This window comes from Saccoglossus kowalevskii, chromosome 11 (genome assembly GCF_978046115.1).
Source record: "Saccoglossus kowalevskii chromosome 11, keSacKowa6.1, whole genome shotgun sequence".
In the NCBI taxonomy this organism is placed as follows: Eukaryota; Metazoa; Hemichordata; class Enteropneusta; family Harrimaniidae; genus Saccoglossus; species Saccoglossus kowalevskii.
Window position 1 is genome coordinate 16,317,076 of NC_140651.1, and position 27,760 is coordinate 16,344,835.

Below are 27,760 nucleotides of genomic sequence, written 5' to 3' on the forward strand. Positions count from 1 at the left end.
TTTATTTTGGGATTTTATTTACTACATGTAACACCTAAGAGGCGAGAAACGACAAGTCGACAATGAGGGTTACTGTTAGTTTTTACACAACAGAATAATTTCATGTTGTTGAACTCGTCTTTATGAAACATCAATAACATTACCTACAACTTGCTTTCGTGACAATGATTGACTGAATTTTGGAATGCTCGAACATATTGTGCGTCAGGAACGACAATATAAGATGAATAAATAAATATAAAAGCAGTTACTCGAAACATCCATAATTCTTTAATAGAACTTATAAGGTTATGAAGGATTAGCATACATCTTATGTTGCCCGGGGTCGTGCACCGAGGCCCACGGGTTGGCCATTCTCAAAAAGAGATTCCAGTTTTTAGAGCACTCATTTGAGCGCATTTCGCCTTTTGTAGGTTATTTACAAATGTCATACCTCAGAAACAATACATGCTATCAATATTTCTGATACAGACTCGGCTTTGTTACTTATTCTATGTATTCGTAAACTAAGAAAGATGAGAAAACAACCCGAATTTATTACAAACTTACGAACATTATAGGCTTTTCGTTGTGAGAATATTATTTCTTTCAGAGTTTACTAATAGGGTCTATTTCAAATAAATGCAAGCTCTCTTTCTCTCTATAGTGGCGTAGTATTCTACGAGAATTGTTATTTACAGTGTCATTTACATCTCATCAAAATGTGTACACAAATAGGTTACCATAGCTTTAACACTTGTTTCAGTCACAATTTCAATGAATTTATTCAAAAGTATAAAGAGACATTACCCATCTGATAAAGTCACTTGTGTGAATGAAATGGGAAGTGAATTTGAATATAAATTGCAAACATATTGTTAACTTTTGATAACTGATAATTTTATTGAATATTTTTGACAAATATTTCGATTATATAGTTCAATGTCGAGCCACTGGAAATACTTCTACTAGTACACATCTCAATATACTCGCCAGAGTAGTATACTCTTCAGTGTTGTATAGTGTTTTAAAAACACCCATCGGCTGCAAAAATATATCGAATGTACGGTATTAATAACTACTCCAGATATAAAATAGTGTAAATTCGACAGTGATAGCATGGGTTAAACTTGGGACACCCTGACCCAAATAATTGAAACTGTTTAGTAGGTGAAATTATGTAGCGTTAAATTGTTTAAAAATTAAATTGACTATATAAATTGCTTATGATAATGATGAGTTTATTACTTACTATATTCGCAAATGTAGCCTTTCTTGGTTTCACAGTTGGCATCATCCCACTTAAAGGCTCTTCGTTTCCTGAATATGTCGAAATGTTAAAAATTAGACCTTCAACAGTGTGTGACATGAATAATGTTATTTATCGGCATTTGCAAATGAAATCCCTGTGACATTATAACAATACTTCAATTCTCAAGTGGCTATCTATATCTCAAAATAGTGTTTTATTGTCTATCACTATTGTGTCAACTGTTCTATATACGTCTTAGGGCCCTCTCATTTTTTCAAACGATATCAGCAGCCATTTGAGAATAAGGTATATAGTTGGTATATCATATTTAAGGGTGCTCCTGGAGTGGAATAAAAGAAAAGGTTATTGTTTTACTAACCACATTTGCACACAATCCTGAACCCCATGTGGACGAATTCCACCACTCGGCTGGTCACGAGCCCACATAGTATAGTCGCCATCTAAAAGGGTTGTGTTGTCAGACCAGACGAATTCACTCTCATTCACAAGATCGTTGAGTCCAAACCAAAACCCGTATCTAACGTCATCATCATATCCATTATTGAATATAAACTGGCGAACAAGGTTAAAAACGGAAGCTTCATTTATGATGGCCAATCGTCCACCTTTCTCTTCACAGATATCTTTGGCATTGGACCAGGTTTCAGAAGTCGTATTCACCTCGTAAAAGTGGCATTCACTACACACAGTGTTTGCAACTACAGAATACAAACAAAAGAAATTGTCAATCCGGTCATGCGTGAATAATAAAAACAATACTTCGAAGAATTAGAGCAATTAATATACTCATACTCACACTCGCAGCTGCACGTCTCTCCATTTGGCAATACCTCGTTGAACTGTCAAATAACAAAACGAACAGTAAGATTGAAAGATCAGACAAGTGTAATGACAAATTTCATTATTTAATAGCTCTAAATGAAAATGTTTTGAAAAATTAAATTGATAAAAACAATTGTGTATTATATTTGTTTGCCTGCTTATAAACATTTCACTGTAACATAAAAGTTAACTTCCACTACGGGACAAAAATACAACTACATTAAAGATGGCCACTGCAACGCAATCCAATGTACATCCCACCGAGGAATTGATTGACCACAACATGATAGTGTTATTAGTGCATTTTTTCCTTTAACTTGCCATTTGGCCAGTGATATTAAATACCAAATGAAGATTATAATAATGTTCATACCCTATAGAGTGTGTCCATCGCATAACACCCGCACTCCGATTGTGGAATACAGACGTTGCCTACGTCTAAGATTAAACCATCTTCACAGAAACATCCTTCAATGCATTGCTCGGTACATTCGGCCACAGGGAAGGGTATATCACATGTTGGAGGGCAAGCTGACCCGCACGTGTTGTATACTTGATTTGGCGGACATTCAATAGCTGCGTGAAGGAATAAAGTAATGTTAGAATGGTGTACAATACTAAGATATGTTATACATATTTCAGCACGAATGATATACAGTGAGTATATTTACCACAAGGTGAGTCACTTCGCCAATCGCTGATTGCTACACCGGATTCTTGGCACAAACTCGCATATGTAGCTGCGATTGAACATCCACCAGTGTCATCCCCAACGACCAGTGTGTCACACATGTCCATCACGCACATAGCGAGATGGGGCGCCGGGTCAATCACTCCAGCACACTCAGAAAAAGCATCTACGGCAACGTGAAAGAAATTCAGATTAATTTTACATCAATGTTCGGCAAATAATTAATAATAATTAATTTAAATATTTTTTTTCTGCAGTTTTGCAATGTAACTTAGTGGTTATGTCAACTTTATCACGAAATGAGCGAGATTAAAAAAATACTATTACCGAAGAGTTGGTTACATATTTGCTGAGCGAGTGGATCAGGATTTAATGTGCATGGATCAGTGCTAGTGAGGTCGCGTCTGCTAGCATCGCCCATGGGAATACAATCTGGTCCAACACTCCAACTATTTCCAAATTCATTTATACTGCCTGTCTGTAAATTCGCAAGATTTGGATATTCAGAGAAACATTGGATTGCGTATTATGCCAGCGTTATCGAATATGTAGGATTCGGCTAGAATAAACAGTACGTAATACGAACAATTACATTGATACGTTGAACTTACGAGAGTATTACTAGAAGTGGTGAAGTCGTCACCTGAGATACCATTGAACAATCCACAAAGACCACATGCGTTGTTATAGAAAGCAGTAACCGCATACACTTGGATAAAGGACCATCCGTCCCATGTAACTTTCACTCCATGACCAGTAGTTATAACCTGTTAATAGAAAGTCAAACAATTGTCACATCCATAGTGCATTAAGTGATCTCACCTAACATGTATGTGTGCAGACGACACTGTATATTGTTTTAAAATATGCATTCTATCAATTTAAAACAGACTGACTAAATCGCAACGGTTCATAATGTCCATAGCTCCACTGATTAGCACACGCTTCTCACACCATATATAAAACAGTTAACAATTATACTTTCTTACCAAGTAGTTACCAGCAATTGTGATGCCCAGAAAAGGAGAAGGGTAAACTGGTGGGAACACTGGTGCACCGTCAATGGTAACAGCCTTTCCAGGGAGCATCTCTATCACCTGAAGAAACAAGCATGTATCACATGTAATGTATGTAAGAGTTGGTGATACGGAAATATTATTCGATAAAATCAATGATTGGTTATTGAACAATTTCCTGCATTATTCTCATCCATTTTATTTACAAAACCTGAATAAACAATTTAAACTGTCACATTATGAAAATGCTGAGACTCACCATTCCATAAGCGTTCACTGTAGCCTGCTTTGTCATTGAAACAGGGGAACCAGGCCGTGTAAGGTCGTTGTCCACAATGATCGAAAAAGGTGTGTTTGATGTATCTCCAAAACATTCATTGGTGAACAGAATGTAATTACAATAACCCTGATAATCATAATAGGTACCGTCAAATGTTTTATAGTGAGGATCACCAGATCCATAGCAACGTTTTGTATCTAGAAATAGAAGTTGTTTGAACGTTTGTATTATGCGTTAATCTGATATATTACCACACGTAATTTTAACGCATCAGCGTGTTACCTTGATTGCATGTTGGTTATGCAGCATATTATGCATACACTGTCACACTTTCATACGCACATAAAGGAAATTAATGATATTGCAAATTCACATGTCTGTTCTTATTGATTCACTTGTGAGTGCATTACGGGGATTAACGTTGAATAATATTGTGGTGCTTCCAGACATATGATGTTGAAGCGCGGTGGTCGTGGCGCAGCGCGTGTTCAAATTTCATGTAAATAAACAATGTATTTTACACGCGTTTTACAGGTCGCTATGAGTCCCATGTCGAACAGGACGCGGCACGACGACTGTCGCTCTTTAACTATCATTCGACGAAGAACATCATGCAATTGTTGCAGAGAAAATTGTGTATATTCACAAAATATGTACATGTTACCTACCTCCACATTCGTCCATATATTCAGAGCAGCAATCCCCTCGTTGGTGACAGTTTCCACCACAATAACACTCTCGCCCTAATAGTTCGTCTGCACTGCTACAATAATCGCGACAGAGCTCTGTAATCAGACAGAACATGTTGAAAAAGCTAATACTCGTATTGTCGAGATGTACACATGTTCCATTGTAGAGTTGCAAACATATACTCACATTTAAACGTTTTATAAATTCCACTACGTAATACTTACGTGTCGGGCAGCATAAACCACTGAATGCTCCAGATTCTGATATTACTCGCTGGCATGAAAAGCCTGCAGGACACAGGTTAGCAATCGGAAATCCTTGTACACCACGTGGTACATCGCAGTACTGAGTTACACCGTCAGCTGAATATGCCGATCCAAATTCACACTTTGGCTCTACGTATAAAAATCCGGAAAAAAATATCTTAAATGGTTTATTAATCAAGTGAAGCTATATTTATATATGATAAAATTAACAAAAGAAATACTGATATTAATATGATAGTTATGATATGTAAGATACCATAATTAGCATTTTTAAAATCAATAATATATGACAGAAAGCAAAGGTGGACTAGTCGCGCCAGTCGATGAAAATAGTACATTTAACACACATTCAATGAGGTAGGTATTTGTTTCTCCTCCGTGTTCAAATCTACTAATTAAACTGAACGAAACTAAATGCAATAAACACCCCCATTGTAAACAAGTAAACATAAGCAAGCAATAATGTATCTTACCCCACACTAGATATACATCTATACTCTGGCCAGTGCCTAATCCTTCTAAACAGTTTTCTGAATTTCCTTGTACTGAATATTGTTGGGGGTTTGACGCTACATAGCATTCCCCGCCATTACGTAGAGCAAAATAAGGATGACCTTCATATACCGCAGCTCTTGCGCATTTCTGTTGGAATTGTTACTAAGTTGATTGAATGCAACATAACGTGATATAGAATAAGTGTAATTTAATATAAGTTACTCGGCATACTTATGTGAATTACATAGAATCTTGTTGGTACCGTGTTTCGACTTTTTAAATTCTTCACATGCTTTACACCGTTTCACATATATCCAATACTCACAGATTTAACAATAAATTTCTTACCCTGGTTTTGTCAGATCGTGCGGTATAATGTTCACCTAAGTGGGGATTCCCTGTGTTTTCGAGTGAAGTAAGAATTGGTGGGTTGCCGGCATCGGCAAAACAGCCTTGATACAGATAATCTAAAAGCAAGTGAATTAGAAACATTAACAGTTTCAGCAGTTTTATTTCATATATTTCGTGAAATGTAGAATATATTTTTTGAAATAAAGTAAAAAATATTGTAAATAAGTCACTGTTTTCAAATTTATTTTGATATAACTTCTCAAGAAATGTTTACAAAATGATCATTATAGTTCAACTTACTGATAACTAGCGGGCAATCGATAGTCATGCAGTTCTGTACTTGAAAGTTAGGACCTTCACAATCTCCTTGTAGACAATACCTGCTTCTGAATTTTGTTCCACCTCCACAAGTTTCAGTACAATCCGTTAAAGATTCCCAAGCACTCCAAATTGACTCGATGCCAGTGCCTGGAAATTTAAGATCATTATGTTATGTATTCATAAATTTATTAAAACAACGAGTTGTGCCACTACTTCGAAAGTTAGAATGTTGTTTCATATGTTTCGCTTTGTAGTTGGTTGTTGCATCGAATTTCTGAACTGAAATTACATGTGATGTAGGGAAAAATACTCACTAGTACAATCATATATTCCGTTCACTTCTGTTATATCCAAATCACTAAGTCCGTCTCTTTGACCAATCGCTACACCTGGTGGGTTGATGGTGACTATTGTTGCCTGTGTGTTGTCGATCGCAAATGCATTCCACCCATAGTGCATCAATGAACCATAATCGTAAGGAGTGTCTTGTAAGTCCATCCATTGTCTTTCAACTATCTCAAAATTCGACTCCATCCCTGTATATTAAAACAGTTGGTTTGGATAAAAAATAGACACAACAAACTGCTATCTTATTTATGAACGTCCTACTCCACCTCTGTACTGCAATGTTTCATATGACACAGACGAAATAGAACAATGCTATTTCTTCACCGCTCCTACCTTCTATGATATTATCCCACATAATCTGTACATAACAATCACGATCGTAACGAGACTGTTCGTGGTAAAACCCAAGTGCATGTAGAAACTCGTGTTGAATAATTCCAGGCCACATACACGTCCCACCATTACCCTCTGGAGATAGAAGTGACAACATTTGCTTGCCTCCAATCCTTCCAATATAGGACCAACACCTTTGAGAGAAAATTGTATCTACTCAGCGTCCATAAGTTGCATTATGAAATCATTTAATTTGCCTGTGTTGGTAAGAGTAAGAGTACAAATATGTCTTCTTGTAGCCAGTGGTTAATTCTATTAAGAAATAAATGTATATTGTCTTCAAACTGGCACATAATGAAACAAATTATGCATATAAATATAATCTGGAAGCCTACCCATCTCCGTTTGTTATGCTGATATAATCGTCCGCTATTCCTTCAACGAAAGTCACACATGTATCCGATTCTATACCATCCAATGCTCCTCTCACCAGATTCCTATCTTCGGCATCTTTAATAATAAACATGCACAAGCTGTATTATTAATCATTAATAGTTAGATTTTAAATAAATCGTTGATCCTGCCATGCAACAAATATGTTTGATAATTCTGCCTAGAATGCGTGAGAAAAATAAAACTGAGTTCAAACGTTAAGACAAATATTACTAACTTAATGGGTCCTCTTCGTCAAATACGTAGTTTACTACATTATCAGGCCAGTACCAGTAAACTTCATTTGTAATTCCTCTCTTACTGAAATATAATTATACCAGAATAATAGATAGAGTTATCAATGACATGTGATACCTTACATTTAACAACGTCATATTCACCTAGCGTGTAACACGGTTACGCTTGACCACATGTCATGAAATCTAATCCGCTATATGGAAATATATCATAAAACGGTTGTAGTACAGATGTAATTACATATGCATTGATAAATTCAAATATATGACAGATTCATCTCGGCAGATCATGAACGAAAATAATAAGGAAAAAATAAACATTTGCAACCACAAACAGAGTAGGTTTTGGAATGTTGCGTCTCGTGTTTCAGCAAATCATAGAATAGCAAAAGCCGATTGACCAGCAAGTTCGGAATACACATCACATTATTCAAAATGCCAAAAAATGAACAGTGTTGGTGCAATTATATTCAAAGACTTCTGGGAATTAGTAGAAGAAGTGGAAGTAAAGAAGAGCTGTATAATTATATGGATATATATGTGCATGTCAAGTTTACATGGATAAAACTGGTTCGCCTGTTTCCCTTCGTTGGCGTTGCTCTGCTGTTAACATAATGTCTCCTTCAAAAAGATCTGAAAAATAAACGTACATTGCGTAATAATTAATGGACACACTATACCATAATAATGTTTTCGATATGCTAAAGGTTTTGACAAGTCAGGTTATATGGTACCATTGATGAAAATGGTTCATATCTTATGAAAAAATAACAGGAAAGCAATAGAAATAAATACATATACAACAATATGAGCATATATGGTATACTACTCTTACCCAAGTCACGGTTAATGGCTTCAATACTGCCGAAAACTGAAACATGATCCTGGTGTGATGTCGATCTCGTTTTTGTACCAATCTTGTCCATTACGGGATCTATGGTATTACATCAGACATATTGTACTATATATATATAACAGAACCACCCACAATTATGTTTCTGTTTCTGGGAGAATCATTTGTGAATAGTCCTTCTGATAAACGTGATATTGGTAAATTAAACCACAATTCATTATATACTTAAACTAAAATATCACGTTCCAATGTTACCCGCGTTCCCAATCAGTCAAATATGATCTGTAACAGTATATATCATCAGGCGTTGTTATCCCCAGTCCTGGTATAACTTCAAAGGCAGAAAAATGTTTTTGAAATTTTATATTACTGAAAGTTGCTGACCCATCGATCTCAATTTAGAACACTCAATATTTAGATACGAGACGAATTTAGGATATTTAAGTGTGCTATGATAATTAGCTTTATTTATATAGAGTGTTTTGCCATAGACCGACAGTTATTCATAATAACACGTTTTGCTAGTAACAGTAATAGCAAATGTGTTATGTCCCTATGTGTTAGAAATCAATGGTTGTTTTTGTTTTATATTATATTGATGAAGTAAGTATATCATATATATATAAGCAGAGTGTATGTTTGAAATTGTGTAGGTGACAATAAAAAACAAACACATACCATAATATTCAGTACATACACTGAATACGCCTGTACTTCCCCAACCAGTGCAATACCCAATGAAGCTGACTACGAGTGGATTTGGATCAGTCCAATGCATAAAAGAATCGACTTTACCAGCCTTGCCGACTTTGATTTTACCATTTTGCCATGTCAACCAGAATCCTCTGAACTCAGATGAGGATAGAATACCAGGTGTGTATACAGCGACCTGATTGAACCCTTGCTTGCTACGACGAATAACAGACTGTGAGTTCCCCCATCCACCGATCACAATTTCGTACATGTTTGATAAATCATGTTGTTGAGCTGACAAACCAATGTGCACGTCGTTGTTTGCTTTAACCTCAAATGTTAGACGAATAAGACCTGTCGCATCAGTGATATACTGATAACTGTAGCTATTTGGTGTATTTAGCGTAACACATTCTGTGGAAAACAATGACACATTTTGTGTTAATCCACCGTGTGAAGCACGATGATTTACGGGTGAATGTTGTATTTTGAACATGAATGTAATATTAAGTTTAATTGCAATGTCTTGGATTCGAACATTGGAGATGCTGTATTTTGTAACTAAAATAAAAGACATTGATTTTGAACTGTGAAATGGTGATATATTATATAGGGCATTTAATCCGTTCTTTATGATGTAATAAAATGTAAACTGAAATTACGATTCTCGTATTCGGAAACGAACTATCCAGTATTCAGGCAAGAACAATATTGAATTTCTTTGAGATATCCATAGTAAAATCCCCAGTCACTTTATTAGAGCCTGGTTTGTTTTGTATCGCCATATCAAACCAAACATTTAACATTCAACCCGACACAAATACTTTTCCACAAGTATATTTCATTCAAACTTTCAAAGCGATGAAACACTGTTTTCAAAGATAAAGTTGGTCAAAGAGAAAATTTGATTTCAGCAATTTAAAGACTCTTATAGCGAATCAATTTACCTCTTTAAAACCATTGTATTATCTACTAATACAAGATATATAATAAATGCATTGTGAAAAATGACATTGACAAAATGAGTTGTACGTACCGTTACATCCAACTGCTGCTGAGGCACACAGAAATGTTTCCGAGTTTTGACAGTCACTATATTGCCACTCAAACATATTGTCGTCATTTGCCACAGCTACTACACAGTCATGTCCTTGTCTCTTGCTAGCATCATATGACCAGGGGTAGGATTTTTTGTTATTGTTATCATACTTAATTTTCGGGTGAACCCAATGCGGACTGCCATCAACTGCCAAATCACGTAGGCCAATCCAAAGTCGTTTATTACTAATATCGTGGAAAAAATATGATATTTCTGACTAATAACTGACATAAAATTGAACTACGTGAATTATTATAAACATTTTGACAACAACATGGTTCAACAAGTTTTATAAAAGTGAATTCTTCACTTACAAATACTACTAATAAAGTTAATTCACAATAATTCAGCACACTACTTTTTTATAATACTCAATGGTAACACCTACGCTTGGGAAGTTCAGAATTGCAATCGGATTGTTTTCAATATCGTACACTGGTTATAAATCATGGAACATCATAGCATTTGAAAAGTTTCTCCTCCAAGTCATTCAAAACATCTCTTAAACTACAATAACTATTGTTAAATTATTACAATTTGCCTATTATTTGCCATTTCTGTTTGTTATTACCAATTTATTTGTGATTGTTTTAACACCCAAATGCCTTAGTGTTAAATATTGTTTTTATGATTGATGCAAATTTAATTTTTATTTAAAAAAATCAAATTATTCAACTTTTCACAGGAAATCAGACTCGACTAGCTCTAAGATATTTTCTAATTTAAATTTTGCCCAATCAACATCCTTCCAACATCTGTATATAGCTGTATCTATCATCATTATTCATGATAGAGTCATTATTTATTTTTTTATATTGTTTGTGATGTAATCTGAACACCATGTAAACTATTCTTGGGTTAATAAACATTGTTATCATTATTTAATATTATTAATTGACTATATGAATTGCGCTTTACTTGAATTTAAAGATATATCTAAGCCATGCTAAATGTTCACACGTTCATACCATACACAACAATGATATTTTCCATTTGAATTTCAAATAATCACCTGGATAGTAAAATCGATTGACGTTGACAGGATCAATGATATACAATTTTGCAACATAAACTATTTAGGCACAAACATTAAATTAATCGATAATGATTAATATTGCAAACGATTCTACAATAAAAATGGTCAAATGATTTTTGTATTATGCCAAACGTATCGGAGATGTAAGAATATTGTTCGACAAATAAAACAGCTTAACTGGTTAGACAGTGAGCCATTCAAGCGGATACCAATGCAGTTACTTTTCAGGTATTTAAAAAGTAAAACAACACATCAGCGAGCTATGAACTAGATTTGAATATTGTTAAACAAGACGAACCTATTTAGAGACGGTAATGTGACAAACAAGCAAACAAACGAATGTTGTATCAGCAGTTACCTTTTAGCAAGAACGTCCAATGCTTTTCGTTCGGTTTTGTCCTGAATGACAGCCAAGTGTCCTCCTTGTTTTTGACAACTGCTGAGAGCATCTGTCCAACCGACGGACTCGTGTGAAACAAAGTAACACTTCCCAAGCATCTCGACATCGCAAAGACGCTTTCCCCTGGTGACACCTACACATAATGATAAGGAACACGCGACTACTTAGTGAAACAACGCGTATTGGAAGAACTGTCAACGTCGCTTGAAAAAACATATAATAATCGTTACCAATAAGAAATTCAATACATTCTCAAATATATTAGCAACGAAAGTTATAAAGTGTGTTCATATTTTATTGTAAATGAATGTGGATGATGACTTAATTTACGAGTAATTGACGGCTAGATGAGTTTAAAGAAACATTCTTTTACAATCGATATGCGGTTTTTGATTATTTTAAAATATTTAGTTAGTAGCAAATATGAATCTCGGTATACGTAATTCTAATATTTAGTTGAATCAAATGGGCACTTTAGAACTTTATAATTTGGACCCAGGAAAATTTAAACATTCTCATAACCACGTTGGATTGACACGTTTACTAAAGCATTGCGTTTGTTTATAGAGTGCCAATGGATTATTCGCATAAATAAATAAATAAATAAATAAATAAATAAATAAATAAATAAATAAATAAATAAATAAATAAATAAATAAATAAATAAATAAATAAATAAATAAATAAATAAATAAATAAATAAATAAATAAATAAATAAATAAATAAATAAATAAATAAATAAATAAATAAATAAATAAATAAATAAATGGTACTTAAGTAAGAGCAGTAATCAACAGTTTTATTTGCCCTAAGATTATACGGATCCCCGCTCGCCAATATAGAAATGATATACAGTTGTTCAGATTAGAGTACAATGCATCAGATTATCTACTCCATCCACAAATGCAGTTAAAAAACGCGTGACGGTGATAATTCTAAAACACCACGCATCGGTGAATCACAACCTACATATGCACACCTTTACTTTCTACTACATGGCTGAGTATTGATCTAGTGAGGTTAATTATTCCATTTAAAAAAACAGCTAAAATTTCGCGTCTATTTGGGAGACCTTAGAGTATAACAATATATCCTACCTGAATAGGCAGCCATACACAATATATATAGAAGTTTCAATGACATCGTTACTGTGGGGAGACAAAATAGTTATTCGGACATTCACATGACATTATTCAAAATGGAGTTTACGAGGGCAAAAATGGTTTCACATTTTGGTAACTCGAGATATCGCAAGTTAAACATTTTACACATAGACCGATGTTCCAACTTACAACTGTGTTCCTATGCATTCATCTAATATATTTTACAATTTAGTGTGCAAAGTAAAAACAGTTTATGAAAAAAAACAGTGGAAGATAGATTATCAACGACTACAATGAAACAGGAAAGTTTAATTTAGTTCAAGGCGACTCACCTGAACGTGCAAGGTTCCCCTTCAGTAGAAGAGTGGTGACTTACTCTATCGGTGTGACATATTATATTGTTTATTTCACCAACCATTAAATTAATTAACCTACTTAGGATTGTAATTAACACGTATGGTTCAATAGTTCAATTATTCTCTGTATTCAGCTGTATCTTGTATGATATTGTATTGTATGTTTATCATATAGTTCATAATTATTTTTTAAACAACCACATTGCAGATTTTAATGAGTTATTAACTCTAATGAGTTTCATTAGAGTAATTAGCGTTCCTATCTATAGTCTGAATTCACACTGCGCAGAAAAACTGTGGCATTGAATATAATCTAGGCAACTTTGAAATTCACTGCTTGAATGCCAGCGTACCATAGTTCAGACGGGTGTATTATCATAGAAGTTACATGTTTGGGGAAGGACGTCCGAACAGCGAAATTTCACAGTACGTCATCCTGACCCTAACTTCGCAGCAGAGGGTAACTGAGTACAAACATCAATTATGCCCATTCCATCGACAATATACTGGCATTGAAATTTATGAATTAGTTTGAAAGCATATTTTCTTTTCACAACGAACATATGTTTTTAACATCAGTGCCTTCTCAGTACTTTAACACTGACTTTACATGTCCGCTCACGCAACGTATTTTTTGTTTTTTTAAATTGTCCACATATAAAACGTTCTTTATTTGTTTATATATTTAAATTTATGTTAATATTTATCGAATGGAACTGCACTACAATTGCACTACCAAATTGACGAGCATGAATAACCCATTTTTGACCGTCATATGTAAATGTACATTAGCATGTGTGTAACCAATGCAATTAATATATGACATGATCGCGTGAAAACAATTCTAGCCGCCGATTCGTTTAAAAGAACTTTTATAGAGACAGAACTGAGTATAGCCACTATGTCGTGTCAACAAAAATCCTGTCAACACTGTTGTGTAATGGTATGTTCCAGTATAGTGCATGTGGTTGTGAAATACAATGCTTTGAGCATTGTTGGAAATTTAAATAAATATGAAAGTGCCCTTTTGAAGGATTCGGTCCTAAGCTGAATAATAATTCTACTTTCAACAAATGGCTTTTAGTAAAAAATGAAATTCTAGCTCACCAAAAGTCATTAATGACATATACAAACATACCAAATAAGGAGGCTTGTATTGCATATCCAAACTACATAGATAAATCATTCGTATTCCATCGGTTGATAATATATTATTAATTAACTCATTTGAAATTAATGATTTAGTTTGAAAGTACGTTTTCAATATTACAATGAGCATGTGTTTTGACCATCAGTTCATTCTCGTTATTTTAACACTGACAGTTTATAGTCACACACGCAGTGACTACATACCGTATACTACTGTTTATGTATATCTGCCTGTGGTAGAATTGTACTATAAATAAAACCACTTAATCGTGCTAGTTTGTCCGTCGTATGTAACAATTCAAGTTACTGATTTGTCCACAAGGACTTCCATTTTGTGTTGCCTATTATTTTGTCAGCACTGAAGGAAGTTATTCGACCTGCATTATTATAATTCAAAGTGGTCCACTTGACCACGAGAACGTGTCGTTTCGTCAATTTTTCAACTTTTTAAATTCCGGGGTCAGTCAACATTACCGATTTGCGAATGTAACTTTTCAAACGTGAGCTTGCAAAATCAGTTCTAGTAAATATAAGTTAAGGTAATCTTATGTTGACGTTACATTAGAATAAAATACAGAGCATCTAGAATATGTACGAAACTTAAGGGCACAGTTGCTTTGGTGACCAGGTCTCAATGTGAGCTGTGTTTATTTATTTGTCAGCAGTAATGGCGAATCAAGCATCCTGTCAATCCTATATAATGATATATCTCTGTAAAATGTAATTCCCTGTTCAAATTTATTTTGTAAAGCGATGAGCACAGTGCTTTCATCAGTTTATTCCTTTTTATTAATCCTCTATTATAAGACACGCAATTTGCTATTCCAGATAATTCACTCTATCAAGGGGATAAAAGCTTTCCGTCAGAATAGCGATTTGTCGTGAACCTGTAGCGTCCTGAGCTGCACACTATAAAAGACCAACGCATGCATAAATGCTGTGAAAGTTATTCCTGCTGATCAACATGCCCCACTTAAGCTCACTGCCTAGCACGACATGTAGCACAACGTGTGGCTGCTGATACGTCATATACACATACACTAGACACACTCGAAATTGTTTTGCTGCTGTTTCATCAGTGTGGCTGAAATGTAGTAAAGCTCCAACCCATTCAATTTCTTTACAGAATATATTGAAATTCTTATTGCATGGGAGTAGTGTATAGAAGCAGTCTGTGAGTCTAGTTCCCCTTGTGTCCACTCATTAAACTAGTAAAAACTTCAAATATTTTGTTGTGATTTTTTTACATGTTACTGGGTGTATTTATGTCATTGCACAGCCTCGGATGTAGTGAAACACATTCAACAAAAACAGAAAAGCCGAAGTAACTCACTTCTTATAAAATTATAAATTAAGCACGCTACCAAAGATTATATTACTAGATTTAATGTAAGCTCCCGGCTCTTATATGCGGAGTATTTATTGCGCTTATATGGCTCGAACGGATCAACTACTTGTGAAAACGATTGATGTCATTTCTCATGAGGTGTTTATCTGAGAGAAAAGATAAGGCCAGAAAAGAAAAGAATATTATCGACTACATACTACTATATTTGCTATAAATTCAACTTGAGACATGAATGATGGAGAATGCTTACTGACAATATAGTAAAAATATTAATTATTGATTTGAAGCTGTAGATGACAGATATAAGATGATGGAGAAAAGGCAACATGTTATAGTATGTGTGTTGCTTTATTACTCATGAGTACGCACTGTTATAGTTATAAGTGGCGTGTACCTTGTATAATTCAATGGGTTAATTCGTCTAACGGTCAATTGTTTGGGATAAACAGGCGTTGAATAACGGATATCAAATCTCCTGAATTGTGTTTTTTCTGTAAGATATTATAAACTTTAAACCTCGCGGAGTTTGGTAATTGGTGTCAGACATGAGTTTTCCCCGCCGTTATGAATTGTATCCTTAATGCTCGTTTTGAAGTGGTAATTCAAGGTTTGAAAGTTAAATAAGTACAATCAGTAGACATACGAATATCCCACACGGTTCGAATGATATAAGTTGTGTATATGACCAAGTTTACATTCACGCATGTACTGTTATTGTCGCTATGATCACATAAAACAATACATCGTCATTAAAGACTATGAAGCTGTGCATTGCCAGTTGTGAAACATTACACGATCATTGTTCATAGCGTAAGATCGATATTTTCTAACATTAATATATGTAAATTATCCGAATACTCCAGTTAAACACTGAGCGAGCTCGTGTTTCTCGGTATTCGCATATAAATTAAATTAAATGTGCTTATGGGAATGCCGATTTTGGAAAAGTCTTCGATCATATAATATGAGATCATCATGACCTTGCCCTTGCTATCTCCCATAATATTCAACCTGCGAAACGGGGCGCTCTCAATCAGTACGTTAGTGCCACAAACGCGCGCCTTATTCAGTTCATGGAGATTAGTACTAGAGTACGCATATTGAACATGTATGCGTGTTCACGGAAAGTGTTACCATTTCTTAGCAACGGAATTTTCCCTAACCAATGTACAGTTAGCAATAATATGACAGCACCAGAAACCCCGTGATGCAGTGTATCGCTCGTGAAATTAGAGCCGCAGGATACTGTTAGGATAGCGACTTCACGTTTGCACATTCGGTTCACACGCTGTTAGACTATTGTTTAGAATCAATAACTTGCTTGTTTAGGGTGGAGATTATAAACATATCTTACAGGAATTTTATAAATAGATTGTTTACTTATTGTATTTAGTAGTGGCAACTTTGCAAGGCTTTAACCGTGAGACACATCCCTGGTAATCACGTGATCGTGCTAACGACTACAGCGATTGACTGGTCGCATGGTCACTCTGCCACGCCTTAGAGATTTCACTTTTAATATAGAGAATTGGTAACATTGGTAAGAGGATAGAGATCGAGAGAACGGTGCAGCAATGGGTTACCTCGGCTGACTGCTTGTGTGAATAAAGCTCGACTATCTGTAATGAACTTACGTGTATTCATTTGAGTCGAATCTGGTATCTCCACGTGTGAGTGACATCAGCCAAGCGAGACGAAGTTCCCTGATCCCTGAACACGACGCCAGTGTTCAGGACATGTACAATACACCGCATCACTCGTGAAAATAACTTCCATACGCAACGAAAGCCACGGGGAGGGTGTGGGGGTTCTTTTATTATTACATATGTTCAATATTTGATTATTTGATATTAAAAGAACGTGCAACAGACCGGGATGGAATTTAGGTCGGGGAACTCCATTGCAACGCGTGTCAGTGTAGAACGCGTGTCTCAGTATGTGTGAAAATAAAATAATCAGACGTCTAATCTGAGACACTGTCCGAATAAATAACGCGTGGACGTTTAGTTGGGGCTACGACAGAACCAGAACTTGAATTGAACGACAGTGATACACAGTTTAAGTTGAAGTTAAAAGGTCCTCCACAGATATATGCATTGGAAAAAACATGCCGTGCAGCTGCAGTACTCAACTGTCGGGATGACCTTCGTCGACAGCGGTCGTCGCTGAGCTGCACGCTACAACTGCGTTTGTGATGTTGCTTGCTGGCCGTGAATTGAATGAATCTTGTTGATCGGTTAAACTGTTACTCATTTGGCGTTGGTGATCTTTATTTTGAACTGAGTATCGGTTTAGACTGCTGACATTCTTGTGTCCACTTAGTTGTGCTGCTATGTTTGGTAGCACACCGGCATCAAGGAGTCGTTGAACGCAGGGTTTACGTGCGATTTGGTTACTCAATTGGCAAGTCCGCTGCTTTCGACATTTATCTTCACCTTATATGCCAAACATTTTGCTGAACAATTTGTACCGGATAAAAATAGCAGACGAAAAATTGTTTTTCAAAATAAAATTAGTTCGTTCGCCAATGTAAATACCATGTTCATTTACATTATTGCATGATATGCAAATTAGTTTTAGTCAAAATAAGTGAGTGGCTAAAAGTACTGTTGTTCATTTCACTCGGCAAGTATATTCATGTACCCCAAGGGAAAATTATCGTACTTCTGAATATTGTTTATTTCTGCTATGTTTCGAAAAACGGTACTCCTGAAGGGACTACTTTGTTTGTTCTCAGACCTCATTTGCATATGGGGTGTGGAAATACTGATTTTGATTTCAGGACGAATCAAAATACACTGCAGTACATATGTAATAATGAATAATTATTTTCCGGGTCAGATATTAAATTTGGCGTAAAATATGTATGTAAACAGTTAGATGATTACCTTGTTTTAGCACCATATCAATACAACATTGCAAACAAAATAAGTCGAACACTATCGTTATCGTCGTGCTTTGCAAACCAAAGTTTTATTGAATATGTGACTACGAATAACATGACGAAATATTCTAACTGTTCTAGTTTCTACGTTAATAACACATGCCGTACGTCCAACATGTTTCTTCTTACACTCTTTTCCTCCACAGTGCGTTAAAAGCATCCATTGGCTGTGAGAAAATAAACACAATTATCTTATTACCGTAGACTCATACCGAATCATTTTAGTCATAATATAAAATGGGATATCAGTTTCAGCAAGGTTTATGTTCCAAAATGAAAATTTTACGCAAATTGTCAGCCTTACCGTGACGTTTTACGTGAATATGACACTGATAAGATATTATTGAAAGATGACGAACAGTATACCGAACTACAACTGTTGGAAGAAAACATATGCGAACAGTAATTGACTTGTTTGGTATGTATGAATTTCTAAACTTACTATATTCGCAAATATGTCCTTTCTTGTTTTCACAGTTGGCATCATCCCACTTGAAAGCTCTTCGTTTCCTGATGATATTAAACAAGCCCAATTTAATATGAGAAGCAATATTATACAAATGTTCTAGAAACAAAGGAGTCGGACATACAGTTTTAGCAACCCAAACGAAACGAAACATTCGTTGACAACGAGTTTGTATGCGCACTAGGACTGTATTGCCGCAATTGTTGAGTGTTCAGTATTTAAAATGTTTTTTTCAGAATATAATTAAATAGTGACTACAAACGTGGCGAGCTAACCAAATCATAAATAATGCTGCCTATCGTGACCTTTTGACAAGTTACTGACGTAAATCCATGACGCATGTCCCCTGGTGAGGGCGGACATTGCGAAGCGTCAGGTGGTACGACGTCATAGCAGGAAACGACCAATAGTAGTGTATCACATTTGTTGAATCTCGATACACCGTGGGGTGTTTATTAATAGAAGTCAAGATAATGGAAGTAAAATAGATGTTTTACAAACCACATTTGAATACAGTCCTGAACCCCATCTGGACGATTGCCACCACTCGGCTGGTTACGAGCCCATTTGGTAAAGTCGTCGTCTGAAAGGATTGTGCCGTCAGACCAGACGTATTCACCCTCGTTCGCAAGATCGTTGAGTCCAAACCAAAACCCGTATATAACGTCATCATCATAACCATTGTTGAATATGAACTGGCGAACAAGGTTAAAAACGGAAGCTTTATTTATCATGGCCAATTGTCCACCCTTCCCTTCGCAGATAGCTTTTGCATCATGCCAGGTCTCAGAGTCCGTGTTAACCTCATAAAAGTGACATCCGCTACACACAGTGTTTTCAACTACAAGATATAACAACAAATAAACAACAGGTATTTTGAGTAATTCGTTGAAACTGGACAATCATATTATTATTTTGCGAACAAAATAAAAACAAAATAAATATCAAATACTCACAATCGCAATTGCACGTTTCTCCATTTGGTAACTCCTCATGAAACTGCGGATTAAATAGCACAGTAAGATCAACTGATAAATAATCTCAAATGGTAAAATACCAAACAGATAATCATTAGGGGAGTAAACATGACATTATTACGTAACAAATAAAATATCACCGTATCTCCATAACTTATGCTAATTGTATTGAACAGGCGTATCTGCATCCTATCTAATTAGGATCTGATAAATGATATGGCCCGGAAGATGTATAATACGAAGGTTAATACCAGGATACAGAAAAGTACTTATACGGTTTTGGGTAATATTCTTATTAAGATAAAAAAATCTTTTATTAAAACAAATATATATTTAATTCAAGTGTATTTCAATGGCGGACGAGCGACATATTTGCCGGATGCCCAGATTATCACATTGTCAGGGAACACACACATAACATGGAATAAATGTATCTACAAAAGATGGATTGCAACGTCTTACAGTGTTATGAGTATAAAATCACGTTATATTAAGTTATTATCAAACTACATAAATGAGATAACATTTGAACCAATTAGCTGGTCCATTTACAGGATGTAATCCCATTGTTATTACATACCCTATATAGTGTGTCCATCGCATAACACCCGCACTCCGATTGCGGAATACACACGTTCCCTACGTCTAAGATTAAACCCTCTTCACAGAAACATCCTTCAATGCACTGCTGCGTACATTCGGCTACAGGAAAGGGTATATCGCATGTTGGAGGGCAAGTTGACCCACACGTTTTGTATACTTGATTTGCCGGACATTCGATAGCTGCGTGAAGTGAAAAAATAATGTTAGAATGGTGTGCATCTCAGTTGTTAATGACAATTCTTAGATATGTAATACACATGTCAGCGAAAATGATATTTAGTGAGTATATTTACCACAAGGTGTGTCACTTCGCCAATCGCTGATTGCTACACCGGAATCTTGGCACATACCCGCGTATGTAGCTGCGATAGGACATCCACCAGTGTCATCCCCAACGGCCAGTGTGTCACACATGTCCATAACACACATAGCAATGTGCTCTGCCGGATCAATTACCCCAGCACACTCACTTAGTCCATCTATAACAAAACCAAGCACGAGGATTTAGACTCAGGCCTATATATCATTATTAATAATAGTCTTGCTGTGTAAAATCAAAAAGTTAAGCAACACAATTTAAGCTGATCTGCCAAAGAAACAAATAACATTACCGAAAAGTTGATCACATATGATCTGTGCTTGTGGGTTAGGATTCAATGTACAAGGGTCAGTGCTGGTGAGGTCACGTCTTCCAGCATCTCCCATAGGTACACAGCCTGGTCCAACGCTCCAACTATTTCCAAATTCATTAATACTGATTGCCTGTGAATAAAAAACACGTTACAATATCAGTGCTCGATGTGATTAAATAGAAACACGAAAGTACACAGTCAAACATTGTATTGTGTACTTACAGGTGTATTACTGGACGTTGTGAAGTCGTCACCTGAGATACCATTGAACAACCCACAAAGACCACATGCGTTGTTATAGAAAGCAGTAACCGCATACACTTGAATAGTGGACCATCCGTCCCATATTATTTTCACTCCATGTCCAGTAGTTATCATCTGAAAACATATAGAGAAACTTGGCGCTGTTGTTCCTCCTATTTGTACATCTAATGTGAAGTCTTGTGTTACATTCTATTATATAGCCACTCAAAGTGGAATGAGTTGTGCTCATGAAATCAACAATCCTACTTACTGATCATTATAAGTCACTGCAATGAGAACTTACCAGATAATAACCAGCCATCGTGATGCTTAGAAAAGGAGTAGGATATACTGGTGGAAATGCGACTATACCATCAATTGTAACATCTTTGCCAGGGAGCATCTCTATAATCTATAAAACAACATGTATATAACGAAAAACTAGGTAGTAGAGAAAACACATACGAGCAATGGTGAGATGTGAATCATTATCAAGACAATTTACTGTATCTGAATAATTAGAATATACATTTAACCAATCAAAACTTCAAAGATTATTCAAAAGTAAAGTGTTTTTTTTTTTTTTCAAATTAGCATCATTGGATATAAATGTAATAAAGGAAAAAATAGTTATACTGTTACTACTTAATAAGGTAGGGGACTCACCATTCCGTATACGTTCACTGTAGCTTGTTTTGTCATTGCAACAGGGGAACCAGGCCAAGTAAGATCGTTATCCACAATGATTGAAATAGGTGTGTTTGATGTGTCTCCAAAACATTCGTTGGTGAACAGAATGTAATTACAATAACCCTGATAATCATAAGAGGTACCATCAAATGTCCTATAGTGAGGATCACCAGATCCATAGCAACGTTTTGTTTCTATGGCGTAAAAATAGTATAATGTTATCTACCAATATAAATTACATGCATATAACGATCATATTAATTGCATTGGGTTTTTTAAATTGTATGTGCACTTGTGTATGAAGCACTTATTATTTGACTTAAAATTCTGAATTTTGATTGTTGACTCATATGGCGATACTTTTAGCATCGGATTATTGGAACCGGAATTAATAAGATGAGGCCATTTTTCACTATGTTACATTGTTTAGAGCACCATAAAATTAATGGTAACTACGGAAAATTAAAATAAATCAACCAGCGCCAAGGTAAGCCTCATGAATTGTGCAGAAACATATTGTTCATAATTGTATCATTTGATTCACATTATATGCATATAGTATCTACCTCCGCATTCGTCCATGTATTCAGGACAACAATCTCCTCGCTGATGACAATCGCCGCCACAATAACAATCTCTTCCAATAAGTTCCTCTGCACTACTACACCAATCTCGACAGAGCTCTGTAATTAAAAGAGCATTTAGTTTTTCATTGTACAAATGGCATACATGTGGTTAGTTGTTGGCTATATTCAATGTATATACTCACGTGTAGGACAGCATAAGCCACTACCCACCCCCGATTCAGATAACACTCGCTGGCATGAGAATCCAGCCGGACACAAATTGGTGATAGGAAAGCCTGGTATAGCGTCACGTACATCACAATACTGAGTGATACCACCAATTGCATATGCAGATCCAACGTCACACATGGGTCCTGGGCACATAGAGAGGTAGATATAATAGGTAAATAACGATATCAATTCTGACATTGATTTTATATTGAATGATTATTTGTGCAATATTGGGCAAATGGACACCATAATAATACCCTCCTCCGAAAAACACATCAGAAAGAAACAAGTTATATTATTCATTCATCTTCAGCACGAGCCAGTTCACAAAGGGACAATACTACGATAACTACTTGTTTGTTATATGTATTTTGCATAAAATTATTTTTACAATGGATACTACTTTACCACTGTATTTATAGAAATCGAAAATTCAGGCCACAAGCCTAATGTACATATAGTATAAATGTATTAGTTATTAACAAAATTTAATTGCAATATTTTAATTGATGGCATAACCCGATGACTTAAATCCATTCGAACATTTAAAATGACAGTCGACTCAATCAGACAAAGTGTGAATTTAAATTCTTGTGATAATTTGAAAATGTAATTCAGTACCAGTGAAAATAATCGTGTTGCAGCAGTACAAGTTTGTTCAGAGAGAACACCAATTTCATAGTTTAAACACATATTTGTATCAACTACCATATACAAAATATTACTGTGTCTTACCCCACACTAGATACACATCAATGGCCTGGTCAGCGCCCAAACCCTCTAAACATTCCTCGGAAGTTCCCTGAGCTGAATATTGTTGCGGATTTGATGCTGCATAACATTCGCCGCCATTACGTAGAGCAAAATAGGGATAACCTTCATATTCTGCAGCTCTAGCGCATTTCTAAGAGTAGAATAATATTTATTTATGTGTACAATATTATTGACCTGTGTATTGTTCATCCAATTACGTAACATCATGATGCATATAACGAGTCGAGTACATGCCATAAATCATATCAGTTACTCAGCACAGATTGTTCAAGGAAAAAATAATGACCCATTGCCTCTCATATCGCGCTAACAGGGTCATGTATACGGGCCATATTTGGTGCAATGCACCCGCACTTTTGATCGTTAATTTTACCTCGCGTGTATTTTCTTGAAAACTCAAGCTAGGCCTGTTTATCTTATGTTACAAGTGTTTCACATAACAGCGATTGGACAGATGTGACAGTCGATTGTGCTCTTCGGCAGCAAACAAAATTATAATGTTGCATCAGTATGATGATCGTCATTGATTCCTTCCAGGTATGCAATATCTGAGGGAGGAGCTAAATCTTACCCTGGTCTTTTCAGTTCGTGTAAAATAATGACCATCCAAGTGCGGATTTCCTGTATCCTCTAGTAGAGTAAGCTGTGTCAAGCTGCCCTCATCCACAAAACAGCCTTGGTATAAATAGTCTAAAAAAAGCATTTATATTCAAAAATGTGTTTGATTATTTTTTTCATCGTTCTCCCATTATTCTGTGTAATATAAATGAATATTCAATCGGTATGAATTAGAAATGTATTTGATTAATCAAATTAATTAATTAATCAATTACGACTTTTATTATAAGCAGCAATATGTTCCTAATATTAAAAACACAAATTTCGAGTGTCAACTCTATATTAGTAGATTGTGTATTGCCAATTCAGTGAAATACTTTTATTTCGGTAGTTTGTTTAATGGCCAACAAAGTGACTGATTCGGAATTTTTCACCTCAAAATGTTGCAAATCACATACAAAACAAAATTAAAATCGAAAATAGCCAAATTCAATGTTTCATTAAAATCGACGATGACTTGAGTTGTTGAGTGGATGACACATACCAACCGTTATATCAAATTGATCACGGGTAATTGGTCAATTTATGTGATAAACAAAAACAATATTTAAAAAAAACGGCGGGAGAAGAAGAAAAAAACAAGGCAAAATAAAAAGCTATCAGGCCTGACAGGCCTTTAATGCCTAAATATGTATATTATTTTCGTCAACCTGATATTAACTAACTAATAATTCAACTCACTAATAATATACGGACAATCGATAGTCATGCAGGTCTGTACTTCAAAGTTAGGACCTTCACAATCTCCCTGTAGACAGAATCTGCTTCTAAATCTAGTCCCACCGCCACAAGTTTCCGTACAATCAGTCAAGACTGCCCACTCACTCCAAATTGCCTCGATGTGAGTGCCTGTAAAGATGGTAGTAGTTTAATTTAATTGTACTGTTCGGAGTTACATCATCACATGTTGATTCATATTCATCAGGCAGTTATACACACTTATAAACTTGAAAACACACTTACTATTACAGTCATAGATCCCGTTTACTTCTATTATATCCCACTGACTAAGTCCATCTATTTGGCCGATCGCTGAACCTGGTGGGTTGGTGGTCACTATTGTTGGCTGTGTTCTGTCGATTGCAAAGTCATTCCATCCATAGTGCATCAATGAACCGTAATCGTAAGGAGTGTCCTGTAAGTCGATCCACTGTTGTTCAACTATGTCAAAATTCGACTCCATTCCTGTAAATAAGAAAGTTTGTTTCAATGCGAAATCGATTGTAGCATGTTTGGGCATTTTAAAATTATTTTAAAATTGTTTATTTACAAAATATGCATTGTAAAACATTTATCATGTACAAATTTCATTTATTATAACAATGTTACATTGTCAACAAGTATACTCATTATAGATAGTTAAACATCGTCTACCTGCTATGATGTTATCCCACTTAATCTCCACATAGCAATCACGATCAGGACGTGACTGTTCATGGTAAAACCCAAGGGCATGTAGGAACTCGTGTTGAATAATTCCAGTCCACATACACGTCCCACCATTACCCTCTGGCGATAGAAGTGACAACATCTGCTTGCCTCCAATCATTCCAATATAAGACCAGCAACTACAGAGACAAATATTCGTCTATGACTAGTAAAATGGATACACCGAATACGTCATAGTAAACTGGTTAATTTGTAGGCGACGATTTATCCCTATTTTCACACTGAAACTGAAATCATACCGCTCAACAATGAGTCAGTTACAGAGCATTAAACTTGTAATATGAAATTCCAATTATGCATAAAAATATGCTTAAGTGTATAGTAATTTGTGTAAAGTTGATTTCAACTGTTGGATAGCATAAACTAAAACTTCGAGACATCGTTAGGATTACAGGTACGAGGAGAATGATGTCATAGCAAACAATCAAATTCAATTGCACACAAAATGGAAGGAAACATTTAGTGCGTGCATTATAACAGGACAAAGGGCAAACAGCGATATATATCGTATAATGCCACAATAATTTGCCATGTTGTAACGTAGTTCATCAGTAAATTTTATCATAGTATTTGCCAGGTAGACTGAGAAAAATTATGTGCACAGATAGCCTAAAATGAGGTGTTAAAACACACATGTGTCACACATGTCTCTGTCTGCAAATCAGCTAATGCGTCTCTTGTGAATTGTCTATCTAATTCATCTGAATAATAAATCACAAATATCACTTTACACATAAAATGTAATCATAGTAATAGTGATCTAGTTTACTAAAGACACAAATATATAAATACATTCACAATTGAAGGTAGAGATGCAGTTTTCGTGACAAGTATTTTAATTAGTTAATTAGCAAACCAAGATGACCTCCCTTGTCCACAAAGCTATATATTTTCGGAAAGCTTAATGTATTAATTTTAAAATGTTGTTAGTATTTTTTTATGGACACCGCAGTTTGGTCAAAAGTGATTTTAAAAAATAAGTTCTAAACCATGCTTCTGTTTCCTGTCAAAATTAGTTTATGGGTACATCTGTTTACTAGAAAGTGCCGTCTTGAAAACTGTCTACCACTTGTCAATTTTGCAGGGCAGCAGCTCAAATTTCACTACTTCAAGTTTATGCATAAATTAAAACCCAGGCTAGTTGTCTTTACGATTGTTGTAACACGGTTCAACCAAAAACAAAGCCCGACGGCGTTTTGAAGATAAGCACATTGTCAATCATTTGTGAAAATTTCAAAACAAAAGGTCAAATCGTCTAGGAGCTATTTTTTTTTACGTTCTGGGATGTGCACTAAAAAGAAGCTGAGATAATTCACAATTCACTCAGTAAGAAGTTTACTAGTGCTCATAATTAAAATGGCAGTTTCAAATTTAAATGTATTATCGTTTTGTTAAAAGTTAAATCTAGTGCATAATATGGAGATTCAATCATTTCTTTTTTCACCATGTTGTTTTTTTTATTATTTATGTACAGCCTTCTAAATCTTGCCAAGATTCAAAAGAGAGAATGTTTTCACCTGTTATCTATATTTCAAAATCGTTTTTTTTTTATTTTAGTATGTTCAACTATTCACAATTCTATAATATTTTAACAGTCTATAGCCAAGACTGGTTGGATGATAAAAAGCAAAAAAAAATGTCACTCCCAAGTGCCCACGAACCTGCATCTCTACCTTAATAATTTACATTTAATCAAAATGTGAGAGAGCATGTAATTGTAAGACCAAATATAACTTACTTAATGGATCATCATCATCAAACACGTAGTTGACTATATTATCATGCCAATATCTTTCAATTGTGTTTGTAATTCCTCTTTTCCTGCAAAATATAATTTGCAAACATCAATTGCACATAGTACTACATACTTACAGAAATACAAAAGTTGCTACAGGGACTTAATGCTTAATGAATGTTTATACCACAATATGCAAATTGTCCGATTGTAAATTAGCATAATAATGTGTTTCCGGTG

General features: G+C 35.3%; 2 protein-coding genes across 2 annotated transcripts; both read right to left on the reverse strand.

Moving 5' to 3' along the window:
• Positions 1–854: 854 nt before the first annotated feature.
• LOC100368891 (uncharacterized) lies at positions 855–11,733 on the reverse strand. Its single transcript, XM_085505225.1, has 24 exons — positions 11,594–11,733; positions 10,137–10,384; positions 9,086–9,514; positions 8,390–8,488; positions 8,112–8,187; positions 7,536–7,618; positions 7,261–7,375; positions 6,866–7,059; positions 6,499–6,720; positions 6,164–6,331; positions 5,861–5,979; positions 5,491–5,659; positions 4,976–5,146; positions 4,730–4,846; positions 4,041–4,258; positions 3,755–3,862; positions 3,377–3,532; positions 3,093–3,243; positions 2,746–2,931; positions 2,448–2,650; positions 2,049–2,091; positions 1,611–1,950; positions 1,232–1,299; positions 855–1,023 (listed from the first exon to the last, which is right to left on the reverse strand). Exons 1-24 carry the CDS (start codon positions 11,731–11,733, stop codon positions 1,007–1,009), a joined length of 3,840 nt encoding a protein of 1,279 aa, XP_085361351.1. The 3' UTR covers positions 855–1,006.
• A 6,804-nt stretch (positions 11,734–18,537) lies between these two features.
• Positions 18,538–26,317, reverse strand: LOC144342248 (uncharacterized). Its single transcript, XM_085505226.1, has 18 exons — positions 26,280–26,317; positions 25,711–25,904; positions 25,300–25,521; positions 25,018–25,185; positions 24,290–24,408; positions 23,680–23,848; positions 22,945–23,087; positions 22,714–22,830; positions 22,124–22,369; positions 21,762–21,869; positions 21,437–21,592; positions 21,194–21,344; positions 20,876–21,061; positions 20,560–20,762; positions 19,959–20,001; positions 19,504–19,843; positions 18,903–19,046; positions 18,538–18,703 (listed from the first exon to the last, which is right to left on the reverse strand). The coding sequence occupies exons 1-18, from the start codon at positions 26,315–26,317 to the stop codon at positions 18,538–18,540; spliced, it is 2,913 nt and encodes a 970-aa protein (XP_085361352.1).
• Between the last annotated feature and the right edge of the window lie 1,443 nt (positions 26,318–27,760).